Source organism: Pleurodeles waltl, chromosome 9 (genome assembly GCF_031143425.1).
Source record: "Pleurodeles waltl isolate 20211129_DDA chromosome 9, aPleWal1.hap1.20221129, whole genome shotgun sequence".
NCBI classification, from domain to species: domain Eukaryota; kingdom Metazoa; phylum Chordata; class Amphibia; order Caudata; family Salamandridae; genus Pleurodeles; species Pleurodeles waltl.
The window spans coordinates 1,170,675,903-1,170,699,735 of NC_090448.1; the positions used below are offsets into that span (position 1 = coordinate 1,170,675,903).

At 43.8% G+C, this 23,833-nt stretch overlaps 1 protein-coding gene across 2 annotated transcripts in view; it reads right to left on the reverse strand.

Annotated features, from left to right (window-relative positions):
- PRKD1 (protein kinase D1) overlaps window positions 1-23,833 on the reverse strand; it is a 720,579-nt gene that overhangs the window by 235,638 nt on the left and 461,108 nt on the right. For both annotated transcript variants that reach the window (XM_069209053.1, XM_069209052.1), the window contains exon 4: window positions 12,356-12,516. In XM_069209053.1, coding sequence (XP_069065154.1) covers window positions 12,356-12,516 — 161 coding nt within the window. The remainder of the gene's footprint in view (window positions 1-12,355; window positions 12,517-23,833) is intronic.

Genomic DNA, 23,833 nt, shown 5'->3' on the forward strand with positions numbered 1-23,833 from the left:
TATCTTGTGCAGATTCCTGGAATCATGCTCTTTTGCAGGATGACTATGGGGAATACTGCTGCTGCCACCATGGGTATCTAAACCCAACTTCTGTCTTTCCTTCTCTAATTCAAAAGACTGTCTATCCAAATCCAGCTGTTGCTTTTTAAGCTTCAGTCTGGTTTGTTCCACCCTCAACTTATTGAGTTCCCTCTCTAACATTCTGTCATCAGGGTTGGTGGGAGGGACATTCCTAGAAACAGAGCTATGATGGGAATGAACAGAAGGAGACCTGTCCCTTACAGAAGCCACCCTAACAGCTTGGTTAACAGAAACATTACTACCAGTATGGTGAGAATAAATGCTTTTGCTATGATGGGAGACAACACTATTTATATGGTGTGGCTCATCATCATTACCATCTATGCTAGATTGTCTAGTAATGGGCAGGCTAGGAAGTTTCTTTCCTGAATCTTTTCCTGGGGGAGTCCCTGAATCAGATTGAGAACTATTAGGTACTTTTTCAACAGATGAGGCACCTATGGCCTTATCCTGTTCTCTAAGCATGTTAAGTAACAGTTCCAAGGAAGGATTCTTCCCTACACTCAAACCTCTCTCTATACAGAGACTCCTTGCTCTTTTCCAGCTAAGGTTGTCATATGCAAGTTTGGACAGATCAACATTTTGGCCTGTGCCAGACATTTTTAGAGAGAGTTAAAGTGATAGAAAAAGAGAAAAAAGTTTTCAGAACTTTTTGGAAAGACAGAAAAAAACTTTTTAAACTTTTAAGAACTTTTTGAAAGTTTAGAAGTACTTTTCAGCACTTAGAAAAGAGTGAAAAGAGGAAATGCAAAACTTTTTGGCTATGTGTATATACACTGACCTTGTTTTGTATATTTTTCTCTTATGAAAAGTACACTGACAAGAGTGGTAAGTAGTCTCAAGCACTTATCCCACCACTGCACAACCAATGTAGGAGGCTGGACTGGCTTGTAGTGAGTACCAAGGGGTACTTGCACCTTGCACCAGGCCAGTTATCCCTTATTAGTGTATAGGGTGTCTAGCAGCTTAGGCTGATAGATAATGGTAGCTTAGCAGAGCAGCTTAGGCTGAACTAGGAGACGTGTGAAGCTACTACAGTACCACTTAGTGTCATATGCACAATATCATAAGAAAACACAATACACAGTTATACTAAAAATAAAGGTACTTTATTTTTATGACAATATGCCAAAGTATCTTAGAGTGTACCCTCAGTGAGAGGATAGGAAATATACACAAGATATATATACACAATAGCAAAAATATGCAGTATAGTCTTAGAAAACAGTGCAAACAATGTATAGTTACAATAGGATGCAATGGGGAAACATAGGGATAGGGGCAACACAAACCATATACTCCAAAAGTGGAATGCGAACCACGAATGGACCCCAAACCTATGTGACCTTGTAGAGGGTCGCTGGGACTATTAGAAAATAGTGAGAGTTAGAAAAATAACCCTCCCCAAGACCCTGAAAAGTGAGTGCAAAGTGCACTAAAGTTCCCCTAAGGACAAAGAAGTCGTGTTAGAGGAATAATGCAGGAAAGACACAAACCAACAATGCAACAACTGTGGATTTCCAATCTAGGGTACCTGTGGAACAAGGGGACCAAGTCCAAAAGTCACAAGCAAGTCGGAGATGGGCAGATGCCCAGGAAATGCCAGCTGCGGGTGCAAAGAAGCTTCTACTGGACAGAAGAAGCTGAGGTTTCTGCAGGAACGAAAAGGGCTAGAGACTTCCCCTTTGGTGGACGGATCCCTCTCGCCGTGGAAAGTCATGCAGAAGTGTTTTCCCGCCGAAAGGACGCCAACAAGCCTTGTAGCTGCAAATCGTGCGTTTGTCGTTTTTGGACGCTGCTGGGGCCCAGGAGGGACCAGGAGGTCGCAAATTGGACCTGAAGAGAGAGGGGACGTCGAGCAAGACAAAGAGCCCTCACTGAAGCAGGTAGCACCCGGAGAAGTGCCAGAAACAGGCACTACGAGGATGCGTGAAACGGTGCTCGCCGAAGTTGCACAAAGGAGTCCCACGTCGCCGAAGACCAACTTAGAAAGTCGTGCAATGCAGGTTAGAGTGCCGTGGACCCAGGCTTGGCTGTGCACAAAGGATTTCCGCCGGAAGTGCACAGGGGCCGGAGTAGCTGCAAAGTCGCGGTTCCCAGCAATGCAGCCCAGCGAGGTGAGGCAAGGACTTACCTCCACCAAACTTGGGCTGAAGAGTCACTGGACTGTGGGGGTCACTTGGACAGAGTCGCTGGATTCGAGGGACCTCGCTCGTCGTGCTAAGAGGAGACCCAAGGGACCGGTAATGCAGCTTTTTGGTGCCTGCGGTTGCAGGGGGAAGATTCCGTCGACCCACGGGAGATTTCGTCGGAGCTTCTGGTGCAGAGAGGGGGCAGACTACCCCCACAGCATGCACAAGCAGGAAAACAGTTGAGAAGGCGGCAGGATCAGCGTTACAGAGTTGCAGTAGTCGTCTTTGCTACTATGTTGCAGGTTTGCAGGCTTCCAGCGCGGTCAGCAGTCGATTCCTTATCAGAAGGTGAAGAGAGAGATGCAGAGGAACTCGGATGAGCTCTTGCATTCGTTATCTAAAGTTTCCCCAGAGACAGAGACCCTAAATAGCCAGAAAAGAGGGTTTGGCTACTTAGGAGAGAGGATAGGCTACTAACACCTGAAGGAGCCTATCAGCAGGAGTCTCTGACGTCACCTGGTGGCACTGGCCACTCAGAGCAGTCCAGTGTGCCAGCAGCACCTCTGTTTCCAAGATGGCAGAGGTCTGGAGCACACTGGAGGAGCTCTGGACACCTCCCAGGGGAGGTGCAGGTCAGGGGAGTGGTCACTCCCCTTTCCTTTGTCCAGTTTCACGCCAGAGCAGGGGCTAAGGGGTCCCTGAACCGGTGTAGACTGGCTTATGCAGAATTGGGCACATCTGTGCCCAAGAAAGCATTTCCAGAGGCTGGGGGAGGCTACTCCTCCCCTGCCTTCACGCCATTTTCCAAAGGGAGAGGGTGTCACACCCTCTCTCAGAGGAAGTTCTTTGTTCTGCCATCCTGGGCCAGGCCTGGCTGGACCCCAGGAGGGCAGATGCCTGTCTGAGGGGTTGGCAGCAGCAGCAGCTGCAGTGAAATCCCAGGAAGGGCAGTTTGGCAGTACCAGGGTCTGTGCTACAGACCACTGGGATCATGGGATTGTGCCAACTATGCCAGGATGGCATAGAGGGGGCAATTCCATGATCATAGACATGTTACATGGCCATATTCGGAGTTACCATTGTGAAGCTACATATAGGTAGTGACCTATATGTAGTGCACGCGTGTAATGGTGTCCCCGCACTCACAAAGTTCAGGGAATTGGCTCTGAACAATGTGGGGGCACCTTGGCTAGTGCCAGGGTGCCCTCACACTAAGTAACTTTGCACCTAACCTTTACCAGGTAAAGGTTAGACATATAGGTGACTTAAGTGCAGTGTAAAATGGCTGTGAAATAACGTGGACGTTATTTCACTCAGGCTGCAGTGGCAGGCCTGTGTAAGAATTGTCAGAGCTCCCTATGGGTGGCAAAAGAAATGCTGCAGCCCATAGGGATCTCCTGGAACCCCAATACCATGGGTACCTCAGTACCATATACTAGGGAATTATAAGGGTGTTCCAGTAAGCCAATGTAAATTGGTAAAAATGGTCACTAGCCTGTTAGTGACAATTTGGAAAGAAATGAGAGAGCATAACCAATGAGGTTCTGATTAGCAGAGCCTCAGTGAGACAGTTAGTCACTACACAGGTAACACATTCAGGCACACTTATGAGCACTGGGGCCCTGGGTTACCAGGGTCCCAGTGACACATACAACTAAAACAACATATATACAGTGAAAAATGGGGGTAACATGCCAGGCAAGATGGTACTTTCCTACAGCAGGGGAAACACAACAGCCACAGCTTCAAGGTTGTCAAACTTGGCACCAAAATATGCAGCATACAGAAGACAGAAATTAAACCTTTCACTAGGCACCTCCGGAAGGAAATGCAGACCCTGATCTTCAAAAAATACCTCGTCCTAAATGAATCCTCTGCAGATGCAAACTGAAGACCCATTATTTTAAGTAACACCTTGTTCCAATGCAATCCTTCCTAGATGCAAACCGAATGCCCACCTTTTCAAGCAATAACTCATCCCAACATAACCCTCTCCAGATGCAAACTGGAGAACCATCTCTTCAAGCAACACATCATCCCAAGTTAATCCTCCCCAAATGCGAATGGCAGACCTATGTCTTTAAGAAACACCTCTTCCACAATAACTCTCCCTGGGTGCAAACTCGTGGCCCATCTCCTTAAATAACACATCATCCTCCTTTAACCCACTCCAGATATGAACTGAAGACCCATCTCTTTAAGCAACACCTCATTCCAATGTAACTCTCTACTTATGTGAACGGAAGACCCTTCTCTGTAAGTAACAACTCGTCCCAAAGTAACCCTTCTTGGGCACGAACAAAAAAATAATCTCTTTAAGTAACATCTTGTCTCAAAGTAACCCTACCTGGATGCAAATTAATAACCTATCTCTTTAATAACACCTCATTCCAATGTACTCCACCCTAGATGCGAACAGAAGACCCATCTCTTTAAGTATAGCTGGGCTACACCGGCTATTGAAGTCCCGCTCCCTTGTTAAAGGCCCACGTCTTCGGCTCGGACCTTTTAGCACTGGAGCGGGCCTTTAATGGCCGGTATATCCCGCTATGAAGGGCTATAAGGCTATAATACCAAAACAAAACCCAGTGGGAAGAAATTGCACTCTATAAAAATGCCTGATGTGATTATCTTTAAATTTATTTTCCCTTTGTAGTCTTCCTCTCTCCAGGCCTTCCCTTCTGTAAACCCTCTGTACCCCCACCTTCTTTATGCATCTCTTCAAACTGCCCTACTCATACCCCGTAGAAAGTACAGCACTCAACTGCTGCATAGCTAAGTTTGTGCTCTATAAATTCCACAAGGACATATTCAAGTGCTACAACCATCCTAAGCAAGGTGTGATTCTCCAGTGGATTGACCACAACTTTCTCACAACACCCCATGCTTCCTAAAACCCATCTGGCTAACTACAAGCTAGTCACAACACCCCCGCTCCTCTATAGCTATGTATGTATTGCCACACCTAGGTGTGAAGGATCATAGTGCAGTTTATTAAAGGGGGGGTTTGATTACTACAGAGTATGGTAGGGGACAATTACATATAAATTCTATTTGAGTTCAGCCCGGGGGACAATGGTGAATGAGATGTTCCTTGAAAAGAAGATGTTTTCAGCTCTTCTTGGAATTGAGGAGACAGGGAGCGAGCTTCATCTGTGGTCGGATGTTATTCCAGATCCTGGAGGTATGGTTTGAGAAGAATTGACGTCTGTATCTTTCCCTTCTGGAACTTTTAACGTTTAGTCTATGATGTCATGGCTTTGTGTTTTGCATTGACCGCCGGTGATGGTGATTTGCTTCAGCAGGTAGGATAGCATCTTGAAGGTGACTGTCATGAAGATGACACAGCAGATCTTAAAGATCATGCAGTCTAGTAGAGGGGCAAGTATGGTTTCTGCAGGTGGGAGTAAAATAAGGGAGTAACGTGTGGGAGGTGAGGTGGTCATGCTTCTCTACATTTTGGAGTAGGGTGCAGAAAGATGACTGGCGGGTGGAAAGCGGTGATGCTGGCATGCAAGATGTTGTCACTGTGCTGGTGGTCTTTGGCCAACAACTGTAGGGTGGTTCTGAAGTCCTAATCATAAGCAATGTTTCGAGTACTCCAAAATAAATCAATGCAGAGTCGTGCAGTAAATGTTCCACCAACAGCCTTTATTTTCATTAAGCGTTTCTCAAATCTTTGCCATGTCAACACGTGTTTCGTCTAAGCTTGGGATATGCCAGCAGACTTTGTCAGGGCTATTCAAGAATGTACCAATGCTTATAAACAAGTTCTCCAAACCCAGTCATCTATTTGTTAGGCGCTTGCATCACCCATGCGTCAGCCAAGAGAATGACACACACTCTTTTGTTCCTGTTTAGTTATACCCAATTTGACACAGGTTGGTAACTAATAAGAAAAAAAAAAAAATGTGCAAAAGCATTCTTTTTTAAAAATAAAATGGGAAAGTGGAAGCAACAGGGGAACTGAAGCAACCCGGAAGGCAGAAGCAACACAGAGAGCATGGGGAGGAGACGCAATGGGTGAGAGCAAAGTGCAGCGGGTGGGGCAGAAGTACACAAGTAAGCAGGTAACAAGGAGTAATCCCGGGGAAGGGAGGAGAGGCAACGTGCTAGTTTAGATGGTGCAGATGGTGTAAGCAACACAGAGGGCTGGGGTGGGGAGGGGAAGCAATGGAGAAGAAAGCAATGTGGAATATGCAAGGGAGAAGCCCATGGACGACAGAGAGAGCAACACGAAGTACGGGGGAGAAGCTGTAAAGAAACTTGCACTCTCATGGAGTGTTTCACTGAAAAGTAAAAAGGTAGTGCTTCAAAAGCAAGCAGTGGATGCCTAGAAGCCAGTCAATCACAAGTGATGGTTAGGATGCAATGCTCCAGAAAGGCACAAACACAAGAGTGGCAGAATGGGGCACAGATGAAAAGCAGGTAAATGAGAATGACAGGAAAACACACCAATGGAAAGTAATGGGCTCCAAGACCCTCTCTGTTCTTGATAAGCCCACAATATGTCTTGCAACAGACCGCGTATGCACTGTTTAGCAGGCAAGGCCTAAAAATGCTATGTAATATATCACACCATGCTCCCAAAGATCTGTTCCACCAACACAACGTGGAATGACTACGATGAAAGACAGAAGCAAAGGCTTGCCCTACTTATACCCACCAACCCTAAACTAACCAAGCGTCATAGTGCATCAAAACCACTTCTTTTCAGGAGTAAAACCTATGTTTATATACACAAGAAGCTACAACTTTAATACCAAAACAAACAAAAAAACAGAGGCAGGGTTCGGATACTCAGACGATGAAATGCTATAAAAAAAGTAACTACAAAAACAGTAAAGGAGTGGAATGGATATAGCGAGGTAATCCTTGTTTACAGGTGTGAAATAAGGCAACAGAAGGAGAGGAATTATAGTTGGTAAGTCCATGAGAGTTGAGTGACTGAAAGAGGAGTAAAACAGTTATAGGAATCCGGTGACTTCACTGTGGTATGCTGGGCTATAGAAGGAGACTGAAAGCCTCATTATGAGTTTGGAGGTCGGCCGAGCCGACCGCCAAACATCACGGGGAGGAGACCACCGCAGAGGTGTTGGTCTCCCCTGGCCCCATTATGACATTTCTGCTGGGCTGACTGGTGAAAGCCTCCATATTTGGTGTTTTCTGCTGGTCGGCCCAGCGGAAACAATGCAGCAGCATATGAACCCGAGACCAATGCTGTTGCACAGAGGGAGCCTCCGGCCTTCTCGGAATGCACACTGTCTGCACAGCAGGTATTCTGATGGTGCTGGGCAGGGAGGGGCCTTGCACTGCCCATGACATGGTCAAGGGTAGTGCAGGTGCCCCTTGTGGCCCCCTGCACTGTGTTTCCACCAGCCTTTCCATGGTGGGGTCCCTGCCATGGAACGGCTGACAGAAACTGGACTCGTGAGCAGCGCGGCGGCGCTGAACACAGCCTGGCCGTGGCTGACCATGACTCCGACTGCCGCCGGGAACCATGTTCCTGGTGGGGACGGCGGTACCCTGGCAATCTGACCGCCAAGGTCGTAATGTGGCGGTCCAAACGCCACCACGGCATTGGAGGTCTTAGGACTGCCAATGTCATAAAGGGGCCTGGGTGTTAATAGTTGGGGTACTCAATTTCTGAGGAGAGTGACTAAAGAGGTCTAAGACAGGTGTAGGAGTTTAGGGACTTTATTGTGGTCTGCTAGGCTACAGGAAGAGCTGGAAGGTTTATAGTTGGGGGTCATAAGAGGAGGGGGACTACAGTGGCTGTAAGTCACATAATACACATACATATGTAGCACATACATATGTAGCTCGGCTAATTATATGTAGCGCTCCCTGTTTTCCGTTTTTACTGATCTTTACAGATAAATACAGACAGAAAATATTTTGTTTACTATCTGTATTTGTTTTTAAAAAACAAATAATTTGGCTTCTTTAAAGTGACTGTCCATGCGAGATTAATTAATTTCAGGCCACTAGCTGTACATATTGGCAGCATGGGAAGTTAGAAAGCTGAACGAGATTTGCTTAAATTACTCCATATCTCAACATGTATGTGTGCTGTCATGCTACTTTTATTCATGTGGGTTTATTAGTTTATTATTTCTGGCTGTGTAATGTGCTTAAACCTGACAGTCATCAAAGGCATTTTGACCTCTCTGTGGACCCCCACTTTTTCATTAATGGAACCTGGGGACCCCCCTGAATCATTATTGGAATCCAGGGACCCCCACTGAGTCATTACTGAAGGCTGGGGACCTAATCTGTTAATATTATTTAATTTTCTAAGTAGTCGCAGACCCCCTGAGGAGGCTTTGCGGACCCCCAGGGGTCCCTGGACCACAGGTTGGGAACCACTGAGTAGATTATTAGAGCACTACATTATTGGAACAGAGCGGCTGTTTGTAGGTGAGGTCAGAGGAGAGGGGCAACAACTGACGGTCTAATAAACTTATAGCATATTACACAGAGGTCACAGAAGAAGAGTCGATATGTCTTATTAAGTTACACAGTTTTTGTACAGCAGACCTTTCACCAATGACTTGGCCTTTTGGGATAACAGGGTACCAAGATAGTAGTGACTACAGGTTGTGTAATAAAGTTATAATTCATGACCATGTGTAGCTGGCATCCTGGATGATAACAGGAAGGGTTCATATGAAAGGTGCGTAACACACTTGAGTAAGCGGGTATATGTGTGTAAGAAGGTATCCGAAGGACTAAGACTTCTTATGTCATGATGTGATAAGAAGATCAGAGTGACTATGCACAGGTCCCACACAATGGCCATAGCACAAGAGTGACTCAGTGTAGTAGTAGTTTTGTGGGAGGCGAGTAAAGTCACAGTAAGAGGGAGACAGTGACTTTGGGGTGTATGAAGAGCCACAGGCCGGCTTTGACCATCAGCGCGGATCACAGTCATCCTTGACTGAAAAAAAGTGAGCTCTGTAGGGCATACAGCACCTCTGAGAAGAGGGTTTGCCGCAAACATCTGGGAGCTTTTCTGGAGTGAACACAAGCAGGTATGGGGGTTTCTCAAAGGAAGAATTCTTTCAGCGGCCCATGGCCTGTCTCATGTGGCCTAGAGAGGGGCTCATGGTAGAAGGCATATCACCATAATGTCCTACATGGTCTTCAGAGCCTCCAAGTGTGACCCATGGCCCTTGGGATTGTGGTGGGGAGCACCATGGGGGACTTGTTGGAAATTATGATGGAAGGGACGTAGAGGAGATAACAGGCACTTGCCTTCTTCCACCTATACCTGGTGGGGCCGAAGCAATGTCGGGGGGACACATAATGATGACGTCACTCCAAGTGGGTTTATAAGGGCGGCACGGAACCCAAAGTGGGACCAGTTACCTTCCGCCTGTTTTGTGACGTGCCGGCTGCTTTTGTGAACCTGGACCATCGATTTAAGTGCATATCCTGAGAATAATAAGGGCAGACCAGTGGGGGTGGGGTGAGACACGTATCTGAAAGAAACAAAATATTCTGCAACCTATTCACTGGCCTTTTGCCCGTTAGTAACTGCAGCAAACTTATAAATGGCACACCTTAGAGTGAAAAAAACAATGCAAGTTAAACTAATGTATGAGAAAAAAAACATTTCTGGTGGAAAAGCTCAGTTGGTTACTGCAATCACTTCAGAGGACTAGAAGGTCACTGCTTTATACCCAAGTTGGTGCAGTGGGAATAATGACGCACACTTGTGGTGCTATGAGGTCCCAGCCTATTGCACAAAGTACTGTGACTATGTAAGTCATTAGTTTAAAAAGTGGATTGCCCATAGTATCAAATAGGCAGCCGTAGTTTGACAAATGTACGACAGCAGGCTGCACACTTTATCAGATAGGCTGCCACAAAATTTCCAACAAGATTCAACATTGAAGTGCTTACAGAGCTTTCAAAAGTTACATTTTTAGTAACACGATATCAGACTGTACCTAGTGCAAACCTTTTTTATATGTTTCTGTGTAAAGGGCACATTCAGGAGATGGTAAGAGCTTTAGAGTACCCTCAAAAAGACTAACTCTTTGTCACCATGGGAATTCAAATGGTTCTTTCAATTAAAGCCTATTTTGGCTCCCAAGCAGCCTTTGGATTTGCTGATTAACCAATTACACTCACTTACGGTTCCTTCAAGGAGCCGTCACCTTGACGAGAAGGCCCGGTGTTTAGATCTCGCCCAGGAGACGGTGTAGGCTGTCTGTTTGCGAAGAGACAATATTAGCAACTTGCAGTCAGTGCTGGACTGGGAACTTAAAGCAGCCCTGGCAAAAATGATAAATGCAGCCCCCATGTGCAGACGTGCTAATGCGTGCTTGATCCTGAGCAACTCTTTCAAGATGCCGCTGGGATTTCTTAATGCGCACCACCACTCCCGCAGGCCGAAACTGGCCTCAAAGTGTCAAAACCAGCCTCCTGGGGCTCCAGCCTCCCGGGAGATTGCCTGCTTGCTCGGCTGGCCAGTTCAGTCATGCTTACAGCCTGCCCATTGCTTACCATTGGCTGGCTTCATTGTCAGTCTCATTCGCATGCTTTGATTTGTTAGCTTGTGGGCTTGTTCTCCTCTTCTTGCATTTGTCCCTCCACTGGAGCATGGCCTCATTACTTGTGTCCTTCTGCTCCTGGATTTTCAGACACAACTTTTTTTTGTTTTTGGTTAAGTATCATCTTGCGATCGCCCTCGTTTATGTCTGCCATTGTGGTTCTTTCACTCCAGTGTGTTCCGCCCCCTCAGGTCCATGTTGCTGTCTGTCGCCCGTCTGCTTCGCTTTCCCCCGTTCTCTACATGTCCCTCTCTCTGCCATGTTGTGTATTTCTCACCCACCATCCATGCTGCTTCCAACTCCTGCTCTGTGTGTTGCTTCACCCCAGTCGTACAATCCATGTTTCTTCTCCCCACCCACGCCGTCTGTGTTGCATTGGTGCCTTGCCCTAAATGTTGTTTCCACCCCGCCCTGCGTACTGCTTGCAGTTCCCTCACCTGCACCCTCCATGTTGCTTTCATTTCCCACACCCTTTATGTTACTTCCATCATCAGCTTTAAAAAATGCCTTTGCACTAATTTTTGTTTATTTAACCATCTAATCTGGTAACTAAAAAGTAAAAGGACTCTCACGTGATGTACGCATGCTTACATCAGCTTTTTTTCTCCACTCTAGCCATACTGCACAGCATTACGGATAATATACAGCATCGCTAAAAATCATTGCCAAAGCCAATAGTTTCCAGAGGCGGGACCTATTGGCTTTGCCAATGCTTGTTTTTTAAAAAATCTTTCTGTCCCTACTCTTGCTTCACAAGACTCCTCCTTTCCTATCAGCCTTGCAATTGTCATTAACTATGGAAGAGCAGTCGTTTTTTTAATCAACAAGTATAGGGACTCTTAAGGTAACATTATATGAGCTTGGGATCCGCCTTTCCAACAGCTCCTACCCACTTTGACCTCTAACCTGGACAAAGGCTAAAAAAGCAAGTTGAGCACACAATTTTCTGCTGTTTGCCCCACTCTGCCAAGTTGGCATAAGGCAGGATCCTTGCTCACTCGGACTCCTTTTCAACAAATAAGGGAGCAGCCCATCTCAAAATAGGAAGTGGAGATATCTTTACTGCCTCAGAGCACAATGTCAGATGTTGTCTCCAGTTCTTCTGTGAGTGACTGATCTGGAGGTCTGAGCGGTGGTCCTGGCAGATCTACTTCACCCACCCCCTACCACTGCTACAACACCGGGTGGTATCATTACTCTTAGAACAGGAAAAGGCACTGAAGTGGGAGGTAAGCACCACTCTCACACTACTAGTGCTCCTGGTGAGAATGGAATGACATGGACACCACACCCCATGTGTCCTCCGGAGCACTCGCGGGCAGAGGGAGAAGCTTGTCCAGCACTAGAGAACTTCAAGGTAATCTGGCCCCAATGTGCCACTTTTCACCATCACCACATACCGCACCCGAAAGTCAGCCAAGAATCACAGATGCGCGTGGTCACACATATACACACAATAAACTTCTTATCTGAAGGTTGGTGGCAAAGTACTGCCTTTGCTTTCAAGGGACCACAAATTTGGCAACACCAACGCCTCAGAATGGATTTACCCACCCCAACAATGCGCAGATGTAAACCTACCAGAAGTGCTTCATCCGGGATGGTGGGTGAGAGCTCGGCCGACACAGTGCGGATGGGCGTCAGACCAGGCAGCGAAACGTTGGACAGGCGTCTCTTCCTCACCCCGCTGCAGTTGTTGGGGATCTTGAATGCACATCTCTTGTGATAGTTCAGTCCACATCCTAAAGAGAGGAGAGGAGAGGAGAAAGGAGCCGGTGAGAGCTGGCTCTATGTACCGATTGCAATGGAGTAGTTGAATGCTTCCACCAACACAACAGGAGGTTGTGGCACAAGCATTGATGTCCATACAAACACATTAAATGGATCAACTTACGCACTTCGATCTCACTTTATTTATGTGCTGTTCTATAAAGTAGCATTGCTCATTCACATAAAGGGCCTCATTATGAGGCTGGCGGTCTTAAGACAGCCAGCCTCGCGTTGACAGTCAGGACAGCTGCTGCTGTGGCCGCTACATTAAGACCCTGGCGGTCCAACTGCCAGGGTACCACCGTCTCCGCTGGGATCGGTGATCTTGACTGTGACGGAAATCGCAATCAGCCAGGTAGATGCTGCCTGCAGCACCACACTAATGATTACAACCTAGTTCTCTACTAGCTTTTTCATGGTGGTTTTCCCACCATGAAATAGTTGGCGGAGAACAGGTGCAGGGGGCTCCAGGGGGGCCCTGCACTGCCCATACACAGGTCCCCATCCCCCTGCCCAGCTGCACAGAGTGAACATTGCATGGGTGCTGGTGCCCCCTGCAACGACAGTATTGCTGCTGGCTCAGTGTCGAGCCGGAGACAATGCTGTTGTCGGTTTCCTGCTAGGTTGACGGGTGGGAATATCGCTTTTTGTTTGTCAGCCTAGAGGGAAAATCGTAATGAGTCCGGCAGGGAGGTCGTCAGTGTGGCGGCAACCTTCCCGTTGGAAGTTCAGCGGAAAGGAAGACCTGTTTGCCAAACTCCTAATCAGGCCAAAAGTGTGTGTTGATAGTGCAAACAGTGGTGAGGACACCCTTTTTCATTTTTTAGGCATCCAAGTGTGTTTAAACTATTTCTTATGTTAAAGTAATTCAGACACAATGGTACATTTTCCTTAGGCCAATAAAATTCATATTTTCCTGTGATGTGCATTACAACTAAATAGGATTTCTATAGCTTGTCTAGGTACACTCAGTTGCTAGGAAGGGTCCACACTGTGTCATTAAGTTTGAATGCAATTATTTTTTTTGTTATTCAGCTGGACATTGTTATTGCAGGCATAGGGTGCCAGGTTTAGGAGGCATATTTTTTTTATACTTTTATATTTTTGTAACATGTCCTTGTAACATTAAAAAAATAAATGCCTCACCAGCTTGGTATGGCAAGACCTATTGGCTTTGCTAAGGATTGTTTTCAAGTATTCAAAGTTATGAAGTATGACAAGCAAGTTAATCTCTTAAATGCAGTTGACGAGATATTCCTTTCATGCTTGCTACCAGAAGTCCAAAATCTATTTAATTCCCTCAATCTATTTGGCGTTAATCTAGCTGTGCCTTTTTGGAACCATTTAGCCGCACCTGAAAGCGTGACCACCTCACTTGAGGTCATTACAGGCACTGTTTCCAGTCCTGAGCTTTTCACCTACAAATAATTTTCTTCATGTGAGTTAGTCTTATTAGGTCAATAGAAGCAAATTAAAACCACAACACCCAGGATGCATTAGGTAATCAGACCAAAGTCCCAGACTAGAAACAATGTCTGTAATGTAATGACCTGGAAAGAGGTAGTCACACCTTAGATCTGAACCACATTGTGTCACAAACTGGCCACCAAAACTAATGACGTGCTAGACTAGACTTACAATGCACCACTAGGAGAAAATTATTACTTAAATCAGCCAAGCGTACAATATTGAAATGGTGCATTTTGATTGGCTGCTGGCTGGCCGATATCTACTCAGGAGTTTTCATAGTTAAAGGCAGAGACAAGCCTCATTACAGCATCAGTCCATATGTCACTACACCTTGTTTCCAAAGCACCTGACTGTGAAGATCATAGAGTTCTGATGTAGAGCTAGAATGTTCCTAAGCTTACAAGGTGGGCAGCACTTGGAAAGGCACTGGGAAATAGCTTTAGAATTCTTCATTTTCTGCCTACCAGGCTGAATATGCAGACAAATATGTCTCTCTGCAATGCTTGGACAAATTATAAAGTTAAAAATAACGGGAGACAGAAATAATGGAAATGACATGTCATGACAAAGAAATATTGTGATGCATGAATTTCGTTGACAAAAATATAGTTTTTTGAGGTAACAGTGTTTTAACTAATATCCATGTTTTCAATAATACAGTGGTTAAAAATCTTTTTTTAATTACATTAATGTGTCTTATTTGATATATTAATTTTATGTCACTAGTGTTTATATAAATGTTAATATTTTTTAAAATATAGCTTATAATTTTAAGTGACTTAGAATTTGTTATTTAATTTTTAATAATGATTAATAGTGTCATAGTGGGTTGTTGAGTTTGTAGGGGGATAGGATTGAAGTTAATTAGGTAATAATTATAAATTACTTAGTACATTTAATTTTAACTATTTGATTGATATTTATTATGTAAATTATGTAATACTGATTTATTTTTGTTATATGTTATTTTCAAGCTGTAGGCTTGTAGGGGTAGAGGGTGGTAAGTTAATTAAGTAATAATTAGTTAAACGGTATTCATTTTTTAATAATTATTTAATTGTTTTTTAATTATTTTTTAATTATGTAAAATATGGAATACTGATTTATTTCACTTATATCTTAGTTGCAGGATGCTTTGTTTGTAGAGGTATAGGGTGGGAAGTTAATTAAGTAATAATGAATTAACAATTAATTACTAATTGTTAGTTCATTATTTAATTGATTTTAAATATATAAATTATGGAATACTTATTTTTTTATATTTTCGGTGTGGGCAACGTTTGGAGGGGTATAAGGTGGGAAGGGAATTTATAATTAATTGAACAACACATATTTGTTATTTTTTTTTTTTTATTGAGTAATTATGTATATTGATTAATTGCTTTTCATTTTAAATACATATCTATATATTTCATTTTAATAAAAAAAATATTAAAACATTAATATTTTTTCTACATTCATGGAGTTACTTATATATGTAATAATAATAATGCGTTTGAAGTGAAATACTTCTACTACTTTTGTTTAGAATGTAGTGGGAATAGTAAAATTACCCTCTTTACAGTTCAACACTTTCCCTGCTGTTGCACAGATTGGCATGGGAATAGTACATTTTACGTCTTCAAAGACCAACACCTTCCCTACTATTGCGGTGACTGAAGTAGGAATAGTAAACTTAACCTGTTCGATGTCCCACACTTTCCCTACTGTTGCATGGACTAGAGAGGGAATAATATCTTTAATATTCTTAGACTCCAATAGTTTTCATAATATTGATAAAATAGATTATCAATAATTGTTTGTTTTTTATATTTTAAGTTTATAATATTTTTAGTAAATATATTATTGGGGTTTTTCATCTTTAATATTTTATTTATTGTCTACATTGTCTACATTAATAGTTTTTTCTTAGTCACCTGCTTTTATTATTTATGGTTTTAACGAGTATATATTACACGCAAAAACACAAATGCACACACACACACACACACATATATATATATACATATACACACACATATATATATATATACACGCACACGCATATATATGCATAGAAATAGGTTAAAAAAATTACAAAAGGTAATATGTAAAATAAATATTTTATTGTTACTTTATATACAGATATAGATATATACACACACACATATATATATGCAGAAACCATATATATATATATATATATATATATATATATATATGTTCATATAAGTATATGTTTGTATACAGTTATTAAATATTAATGAAATGTATTTAATTTACATGATATTAAATTAATTAATATATATATCAAAATATTTAATGTTTACTACTTTAAACTCTATTTCTATTTAAAAAGAAAAAAAACGATATTTGTGTATATTTTTGGACGATATTAGTGTCATCAATATTTTTTCCGATATTTTGGTACTTACCATTATACGTATAAGAGCATGACCTTGTGCTAAACAATATATTTGACATGCTATTTTTGTCAATTATATTTTTTACAACAATATTGTATCCGTGATCCATTCTCCTTGGTGCTACAGGTTCTAGAGCTAGACAAGATCACAGAGCACTATCTTGCAATTGAGTATTGTTCATATTAGAAGTGTTTTGGTACTCAAGAAATCTTCCGCCAATCAACCAGTAGTGATTTTGTTAATGCTCATTGGTATAAACGGTATCCAGCATATTTCTTGACGTCACATATGATGTGTTTTTACAACATGGGTTATTACATTTATTATATAAACCTAAAACCAAGGTGGGGCACGGTCATTGAGAAGGCATTCTAAAGTGGAGCGGTGCCACTGAGCAGGTGTACCAAGGTGGAGCTGTGCCACTGAGCAGGTGTACCAAGGTGGAGCTGTGCCACTGAGCAGGTGTACCAAGGTGGAGCTGTGTCACTCAGCAGGTGTACCAAGGTGAAGCTGTGCCATTAAGCAGGTGTACCAAGGTGGAGCTGTGCCACTGAGAAGGTGCACCAAGGTGGAGCTGTGTCACTGAGCAGGTGTACCAAGGTGGAGCTGTGCTACTGAACAGGTGTACCAAGGTGGAGCTGTGTCACTGAGCAGGTGTACCAAGGTGGAGCTGTGTCACTGAGCAGGTGTACCAAGGTGGAGCTGTGTCACTGAGCAGGTGTACCAAGGTGGAGTTGTGTCACTGAGCAGTTGTACCAAGGCGGATCTCTGTCAATGAGAGAGCTTTCAAAGGTAGAGCACTGTTACAGAAAGGTCATACGAAGGTGGAGGACAGTTTCTGAGGTGGCATACCAAGGTGGGGCGCTATCTCAGAGAAGGTGCACCAAGGTGGAGAGCTATCACTAAGATGGCCACTCAAAGGTGGCGATGTGTCACTGAGATGGCATACCAAGGTGGAGCACTATCACTGAGAGGGCCACTCAGATGTGGAGCTGTGTCACTGAGAAGGCGTATCAAGGTGTAGGGCTATCACTGGGAAGGTGCACCAAGGTGGAGAGCTATCACTGAGGAGGCCACTCAAAGACGGTGCTGTGTCACTGAGATGGCATGCCAAGGTGGAGCACTATCACTGAGAAGGCCACTAAAAAGTGGAGCTGTGTCACTGGGAAGGTGTACTGAGGTGGAGTGCTATAACTGAGAAGGCTACTCAAAGGTGGAGCTGTGTCACTGAGAAGGTGTATGAAGGTGGAGCTGTGTCACTGAGAAGGTGTACCAAGGTGGAGCTGTGTCACTGAGAAGGTGTACCAAGGTGGAGCGCTATCACTGAGAAGGCCACTCAAAGGTGGAGCTGTGTCACTGAGATGGCTTACCAAGGTGAAGCGCTATCACTGAGAAGGCCACTCAAGGTGGAGCTGTGTCACTGAGAAGGTGTACCAAGGTGGAGCGCTATCAGTGAGGAGGCCACTCAGAGGTGGAGCTGTATCACTGAGAAGGTGTACCAAGGTGGAGCGCTATCACTGAGAAGGCTACTCAGAGGTGGGGCTGTGTCACTGAGAATGTGTACCAAGGTGGAGCGCTATGACTGAGAAGGCCACTCAAAGGTGGGGCTGTGTCAGTGAAAAAGTGTACCAAGGTGGAGCTGTGTCACTGAGAGGCTGTACCAAGGTGGAGCTGTGCCACTGAGAAGGTACTTCTGATGTTGAAGAAGCTACATCTCCCTGGCATCCACAAGGCCTGTGGTACATAAATGGGGAAAGGACATGCTGTGTATGTCTTTGTTTACAAAAGGACCGATTAAAGCGCACAATACCCTGACTACACAATAGGATGAGCCATGCTTCTGGCATTAAACCTGATTTTTTGTTGTGGGGGTGGGGGGGGATTAAAGTCAATGGGCCGGATTTTAAGTTGAGGCATTATTTATCACCCCTAAAACTAACAATATCACATGGTATGTTATTTATCAGGTGCAATACATAATTCCTATTATGATTTTATGGGGAATAACATGCAGATTTTCATGTTTAATGCACTAAAATCCACATGGTACGTAAAATTTCGACCTGCCAAAATTTAACAAAGATTGAGTTATTTAATGCATCCGTTAAATAAAGACACCATAAATAGCAAAAGAAGGCTGGGGGCCTTCAACGCGCTTTTGAAGAGAGTTCAATAATTTTGTGTAACAGCGCTAACCATAGCAAGGATAATTTGCAGGTTTGGGAATGTTCCACAGTACAGAGATTGGTTACAAGAAGTAATCGGAGGTGCTATAGTTGCACATTCGAGTCAATTTATGTATTTGTTCCAGCCCAAGGCTTTACAAAAATGCCACATGCAATTGTGTCTCATGAGGGCGGGTTGTTGCTAGGGCAAGGAGGAGTATCCTAAGGATAATGAAAAGTACTGGTAAGTAATTTGTTCATTGCCCAAACGTCTGTCCTTATCGTCCTAGCTGTCACATATGAGGCTATATCAAAGCAATGAGTACAGTCACACAATTATATGATGCAAAAATATATTTCAACAATTTGCTGTATTTAAGACAAAAAAAACAAAATAGCCAGTATTATAATAAAACAAATCCAATTTATAGTAGTACAGAAAAGTAAGAGACGAAGCCCATTTGGCCGCTCTACAAATATTTTGTAGTGAAACGCCTTCCACTTATGCCCATGAGGCTGACACTGCTCTAGTTGACCTTGGTAATACACTACCAGGTACTTCCAGGCCTACAGAGGCATAAGCATAAGAAGGGGCTTAACATATCCATCTAAGGCCTTTTTGTCCCTTAGAGTCTGAGCCACAGGAGATTGACTGATCCTAATTCCGCTTTGTCAGGAAAACATTTTAGATACGGAAAAGTGATCAACAATGAAGATACTTCACCCAGACATCTTGCAGAATTGATTATAATTAAAAATGCAACCTTAGCTAGCAACCAGGAAATGTCTGCCTGTTGTAAGGGTTCAAACAGTTCCTTCTGCCAATCCTCTAACGGTGGAAAGATCTCAAGAAGGACTTAGAGTGGAAACAAAAGGTTTTGTTTTAATCTGAAACCTTTGATATACTTTTTAACCAGAGGGGAAACACTTGAAACATTGCCCCGGGTTTCCTTGCAAGACTCTATTGCCTCCCATTAGGACCTCAAAGTAGACAGAGATAGGCCTTTTGCAAGACTGTCCCTTAAAAAGTCTGAAATTGTATATGGATTTCCTAAATGGGGTCTATACCCATGACTGAACACCAGGAGGACAACGCCTTCAATGCTTTGCATGTGCTTGAAAGGTAGAGCCTTTCCTCTCTGACTGAACGTCAAGTGCAACTTCTTTCGATCATCCCAGCGGCTCAAACTCGGACCTTTCAATTTACAAGTCATCAACCTCAGCTGATGAACTGGAGTGAATGTGAGAAGAGGAAAATTAAGGGGGCTCGGAGAAAATGGTAGGGAGGTTCTATTAAAATGCATAAAAAAGGCGAATGAGGCCTGATCAGGTCACCATAGGAATTTTCTCCAATTCTAGGAGACCCTGTGGACCTTGGCAATAACTTGCATTAGTCAAAGTAAACAAAGTAGAACCTTAGGCCAAACCACTTGCAAAACATTAAAAAAATGTGACAAGTATGATCTCACTCCCACCCGGTGTCATGCTACATCACCGGCCGTCCTACGTATTCTCTAGTGGAGGGTCAAATTCACCAATGAAATAACTGGGAGTCCATAAGAATGAGGGTTGGGGTGGGATTAACACAAGACACAGAGATTAAAAATCCCAGGAACCCTCACTAGGAGATACCTTTATTTAATTATGAGGATGACGGTGTGATTAAACAATATATTTAGCAATGCCTGGGAGTCACAATCACTACCACATCTATTAGGTCAACAATTGGCCCCAAAGGGCCTGTGGTCTTTTCAGGATGAGGGAGCCTTTTTCCCTAGATTCTTAAATCATACATCTTACAGTTCAAGCAGGCAAACACGCAGACCACACCCATTGGTATAGGTCTTTTTAGGTCGAGCGCGCAAGCTCCTTGACATGTTATAATCTATATGTTGGCTTTTAACCACACCAACCGCACGCCCATCACTATCACTCGTTCATGGACTTGCCTTTCAAATTCCTGTGTTATCATTGGTAAATGCTTTACGTTTGTCCCTCCTTGGGGCAGTTTTGTTACCGCCTTGGCCATCGACCCTGTTACAGGGATAATTGCACTTTTGTAGATGCATTTGACTACGATCAAACTTCTTTTTCCTTTTGTGTCTCTCCTTCATGCTCATGGTGGCCGTGGTGCTTTGAATCGTCTCGCTTATGTCAACTGTTTTACTTTTCATTTTCAATTTATTTGGCAAGAAATGTCCAGTTAGGAATTTACAACGCTAATAGCTCTAACTCGAGCAAACGCGATACCCATTGCATTGCAAATGCTTGTTTTTTCCTGCTAATTGGAGCTGCGCTTAGTGTATAATTGAAGAGGTCCCTGTACTAAACTAGGAAATACCACATGGCAGAGGTAAACGAGGGTGGCCTTGCAGTCACACATTCGTCAAAGGCTACAACCTGCAGATTCACCTATTGCAGTGTCTAGTCCACTGCTTCTTTGTTGATATCCAGTTGTCCCGTCTATTCCTGTGACTAAGTAAGGTCACTAGGTGTCGAGTCTGGTGTCAGGGCCAGGTTTGAGACCTCGGTTTTGAGGTTGGTGATATGATCTCGGTGCCAAAAGGGAGTCTCTGAGTTTTGAGGTGGGATGGGTTGGTGTGGGAGCCTTTCTGGTGTTGAGATTTGTGTTCATGGCCAAGTGGTCTTGAGGACGGTGCTTGGTGCCAGCTGTTATGGCCCTTTCGGTGTCATCTTGGGGCTACAAGTCCAGCTCGCTCAATGCTGATATTTGCCAGGGAGTTGAGACTCCTGTTGAGGTTGAACACCAGAGGGAAGATCCTTGAACGGTTTGGATGACTTAGGTAGTTCTTATGTCCTGGGTGTGGGCTTCACTGAGTCATTTCGAGAAATGGTTGCTCTCTGAAGTCGGGGTGCTCTGCAGATACATATTCTGTACTTCATACCATTTGGACTCCCCAAATACCGGATGGGCCTCCCCTCTCTCCGTCAGAGTATATGCTGTTGACATCTTCAACGTCCAGCTTGGTTGGTGGCTTGGGGGAGCTTCATCACAGAGTCCTCAAGTGCGTCCACCAACCTTCTCTCCTATAGTTGATTATCTTCTGCGTTTTTATACCCTGACAAGTTGAACAGTTCCATCCTTTGTTAGGAAAGGTTTACAGACCTTATGCTGGTCTGGCAACAGGAACTTGCTTTTGCATTTAGGGCAGAACTGTGATATTGTGTCTTCATAATTCAACCCCCCGGAAGCATTCTCGTATGATCTAGCCTCAAGAGTGTCCACTCTAGATCGATTCAAAAAAGGTCAAGAGACGTACAGTGTCTTTGTGTCTCAAAGGAGTTCATTCTGGTCCATGGAGTTGAGCAACTGTGTTCTGTAACACGACAGTCCCAGAGCTCTCAAAGCATGTCTGAACCGGAGTCTTTGTGCATTGTGGGTTTCAGGGAGAGATCACCTCAAATCAAAAGCTCGCTTCAGAGAAAAACAACTTGCAATGCCCACCCCCAACGCTAGATGTCAGGAGTGTGAAAAGCTTTTGATCGACGGCAGCATATGCTGCAAAGATGATATTCTTATTATGGAAAGTAAAGATACTGTTGGCTTTCAATTCTGTTAAGTGAAGAGCTATTTTTTTTTGGGGGGAAACAACATTTACTGAGCATCAGAAGTTAACAGAACAAGTATTGTATGTCTGTACAAAACCCAAGTGTTTGATAATACCATCTCTGCATTACAATTAAAATGTTTGACAGAATAAAATTCACCAACCAAATCCAACTACTTTCTGAATCAATAGCTTCTTTGAAGCCAGAGCAACACTTAAGTGAAGAGATAGTTTAAACACACAAGAAGGAAAAAAAAATTAGTCATAAAAGGACTCAGAAGGGGTGTAAAAAAGGCATTAGCAAAGTAACATGTTAACCCGCCAGCCCTGGCGCTGTACTGCATGTGATCAGGCAACGTGCCGCCACCCAGTGCAAGAAATGCATTGGCTGCGATGGGCTGGCCCATTGCCACATGCTATTACCTCTGATGGGCAGAAATAAAAATGTGAATGACAGTTGAACAGACCAATGGATGAAGAAGGTTGATACAAAACCCTTCTGTCCATTTACACATAGAAGGAAATATGCCTTAGATGTGACTTTTTAACTATATGAGGCTGGGGAGAAAGCTGAAGTTTTCTCAAAGCCACACCACCAAAAACATACATCGTAAACCCAAAGTTCCATGCGTGGCTTACAGTCACCATAAAAACATCAACAAAGCCAACAAAATATTAGAGCATATTGTCTTTTGTGTTTGTCTGAACAACCTGCTTGCTGAACTATTCTGTTAGTAGTCAGGAGGCTTAAAACTCACAGAGACATCCAGGTAAAGGAAGCAAGGGCGCAAGGTCATGCTCCCAACCCAAGATGGCGCTGACAAGGGCCAAGGACAGAGCAGCGGTGATGAGCGCACCCTGCGGTCCCCTTGAGAAGCAGTGGAACACAGGCAGGGAAATGCATTGCTCTGTGGACACAGCTTTTTAATTAATGCTATGAGAAGGAAATAAAACGCTGGCAGGATCCCACTGGCATTTTCCTGCTGTGCTTTTCGTGGCCTATGTGGAAACAGTTTAGGACGCGAGTAAATGCTTTAAGACCGCCCTAATAAATAAATGAACACACCACAGAGCATGGATATTTAATGCCTCCATCAGTCAATGGTTCTAGCGCTAGGGGCCGTTTACAAAGTATCTCACTGCTGTGTTGCATGCAGAGCAAGGGAGGGACATTCAAATGATGCTGACATGGCCCTGTCTTTGCAAATCAGTGCAGGCATCCTGGCTTTATGTGATAAACGAAGGCCTCTGAATGCGAGGGAGGAGCAGATGGGTCGGGGGAGTGATAGGCAGGCCTGACACCCAGAGGATCAGACCAGGAAACGCAGCACTTTCTGTAATGACTGAGGCCCCTCGCGGTTTGAAATTCCAGCATTGAGTGCACCTGTCAGCTAATAATACATTCCTATAAGTGCTCAAAAGAATTACAAAATTGGCAGTCTACGAATAAAAAAAATACTTTTCTGAAACTAACCAAAAGTTCTTCTGTATAGCTTGTAAGAGACTCAACCAACCGAACCATAAAACCTTTCCCCAATCTGGGTCAAGGAGGTAAACATTATTGGTTATAATTACCCACCATTTCCAAAATGAAAGCAGAGTGTTACCCTTTCAGCTTCACTAGTTGTGTGTGGCGACCCGATTAGGCTTTCACCGGCACTTTCAAGTTACAGCTAATGA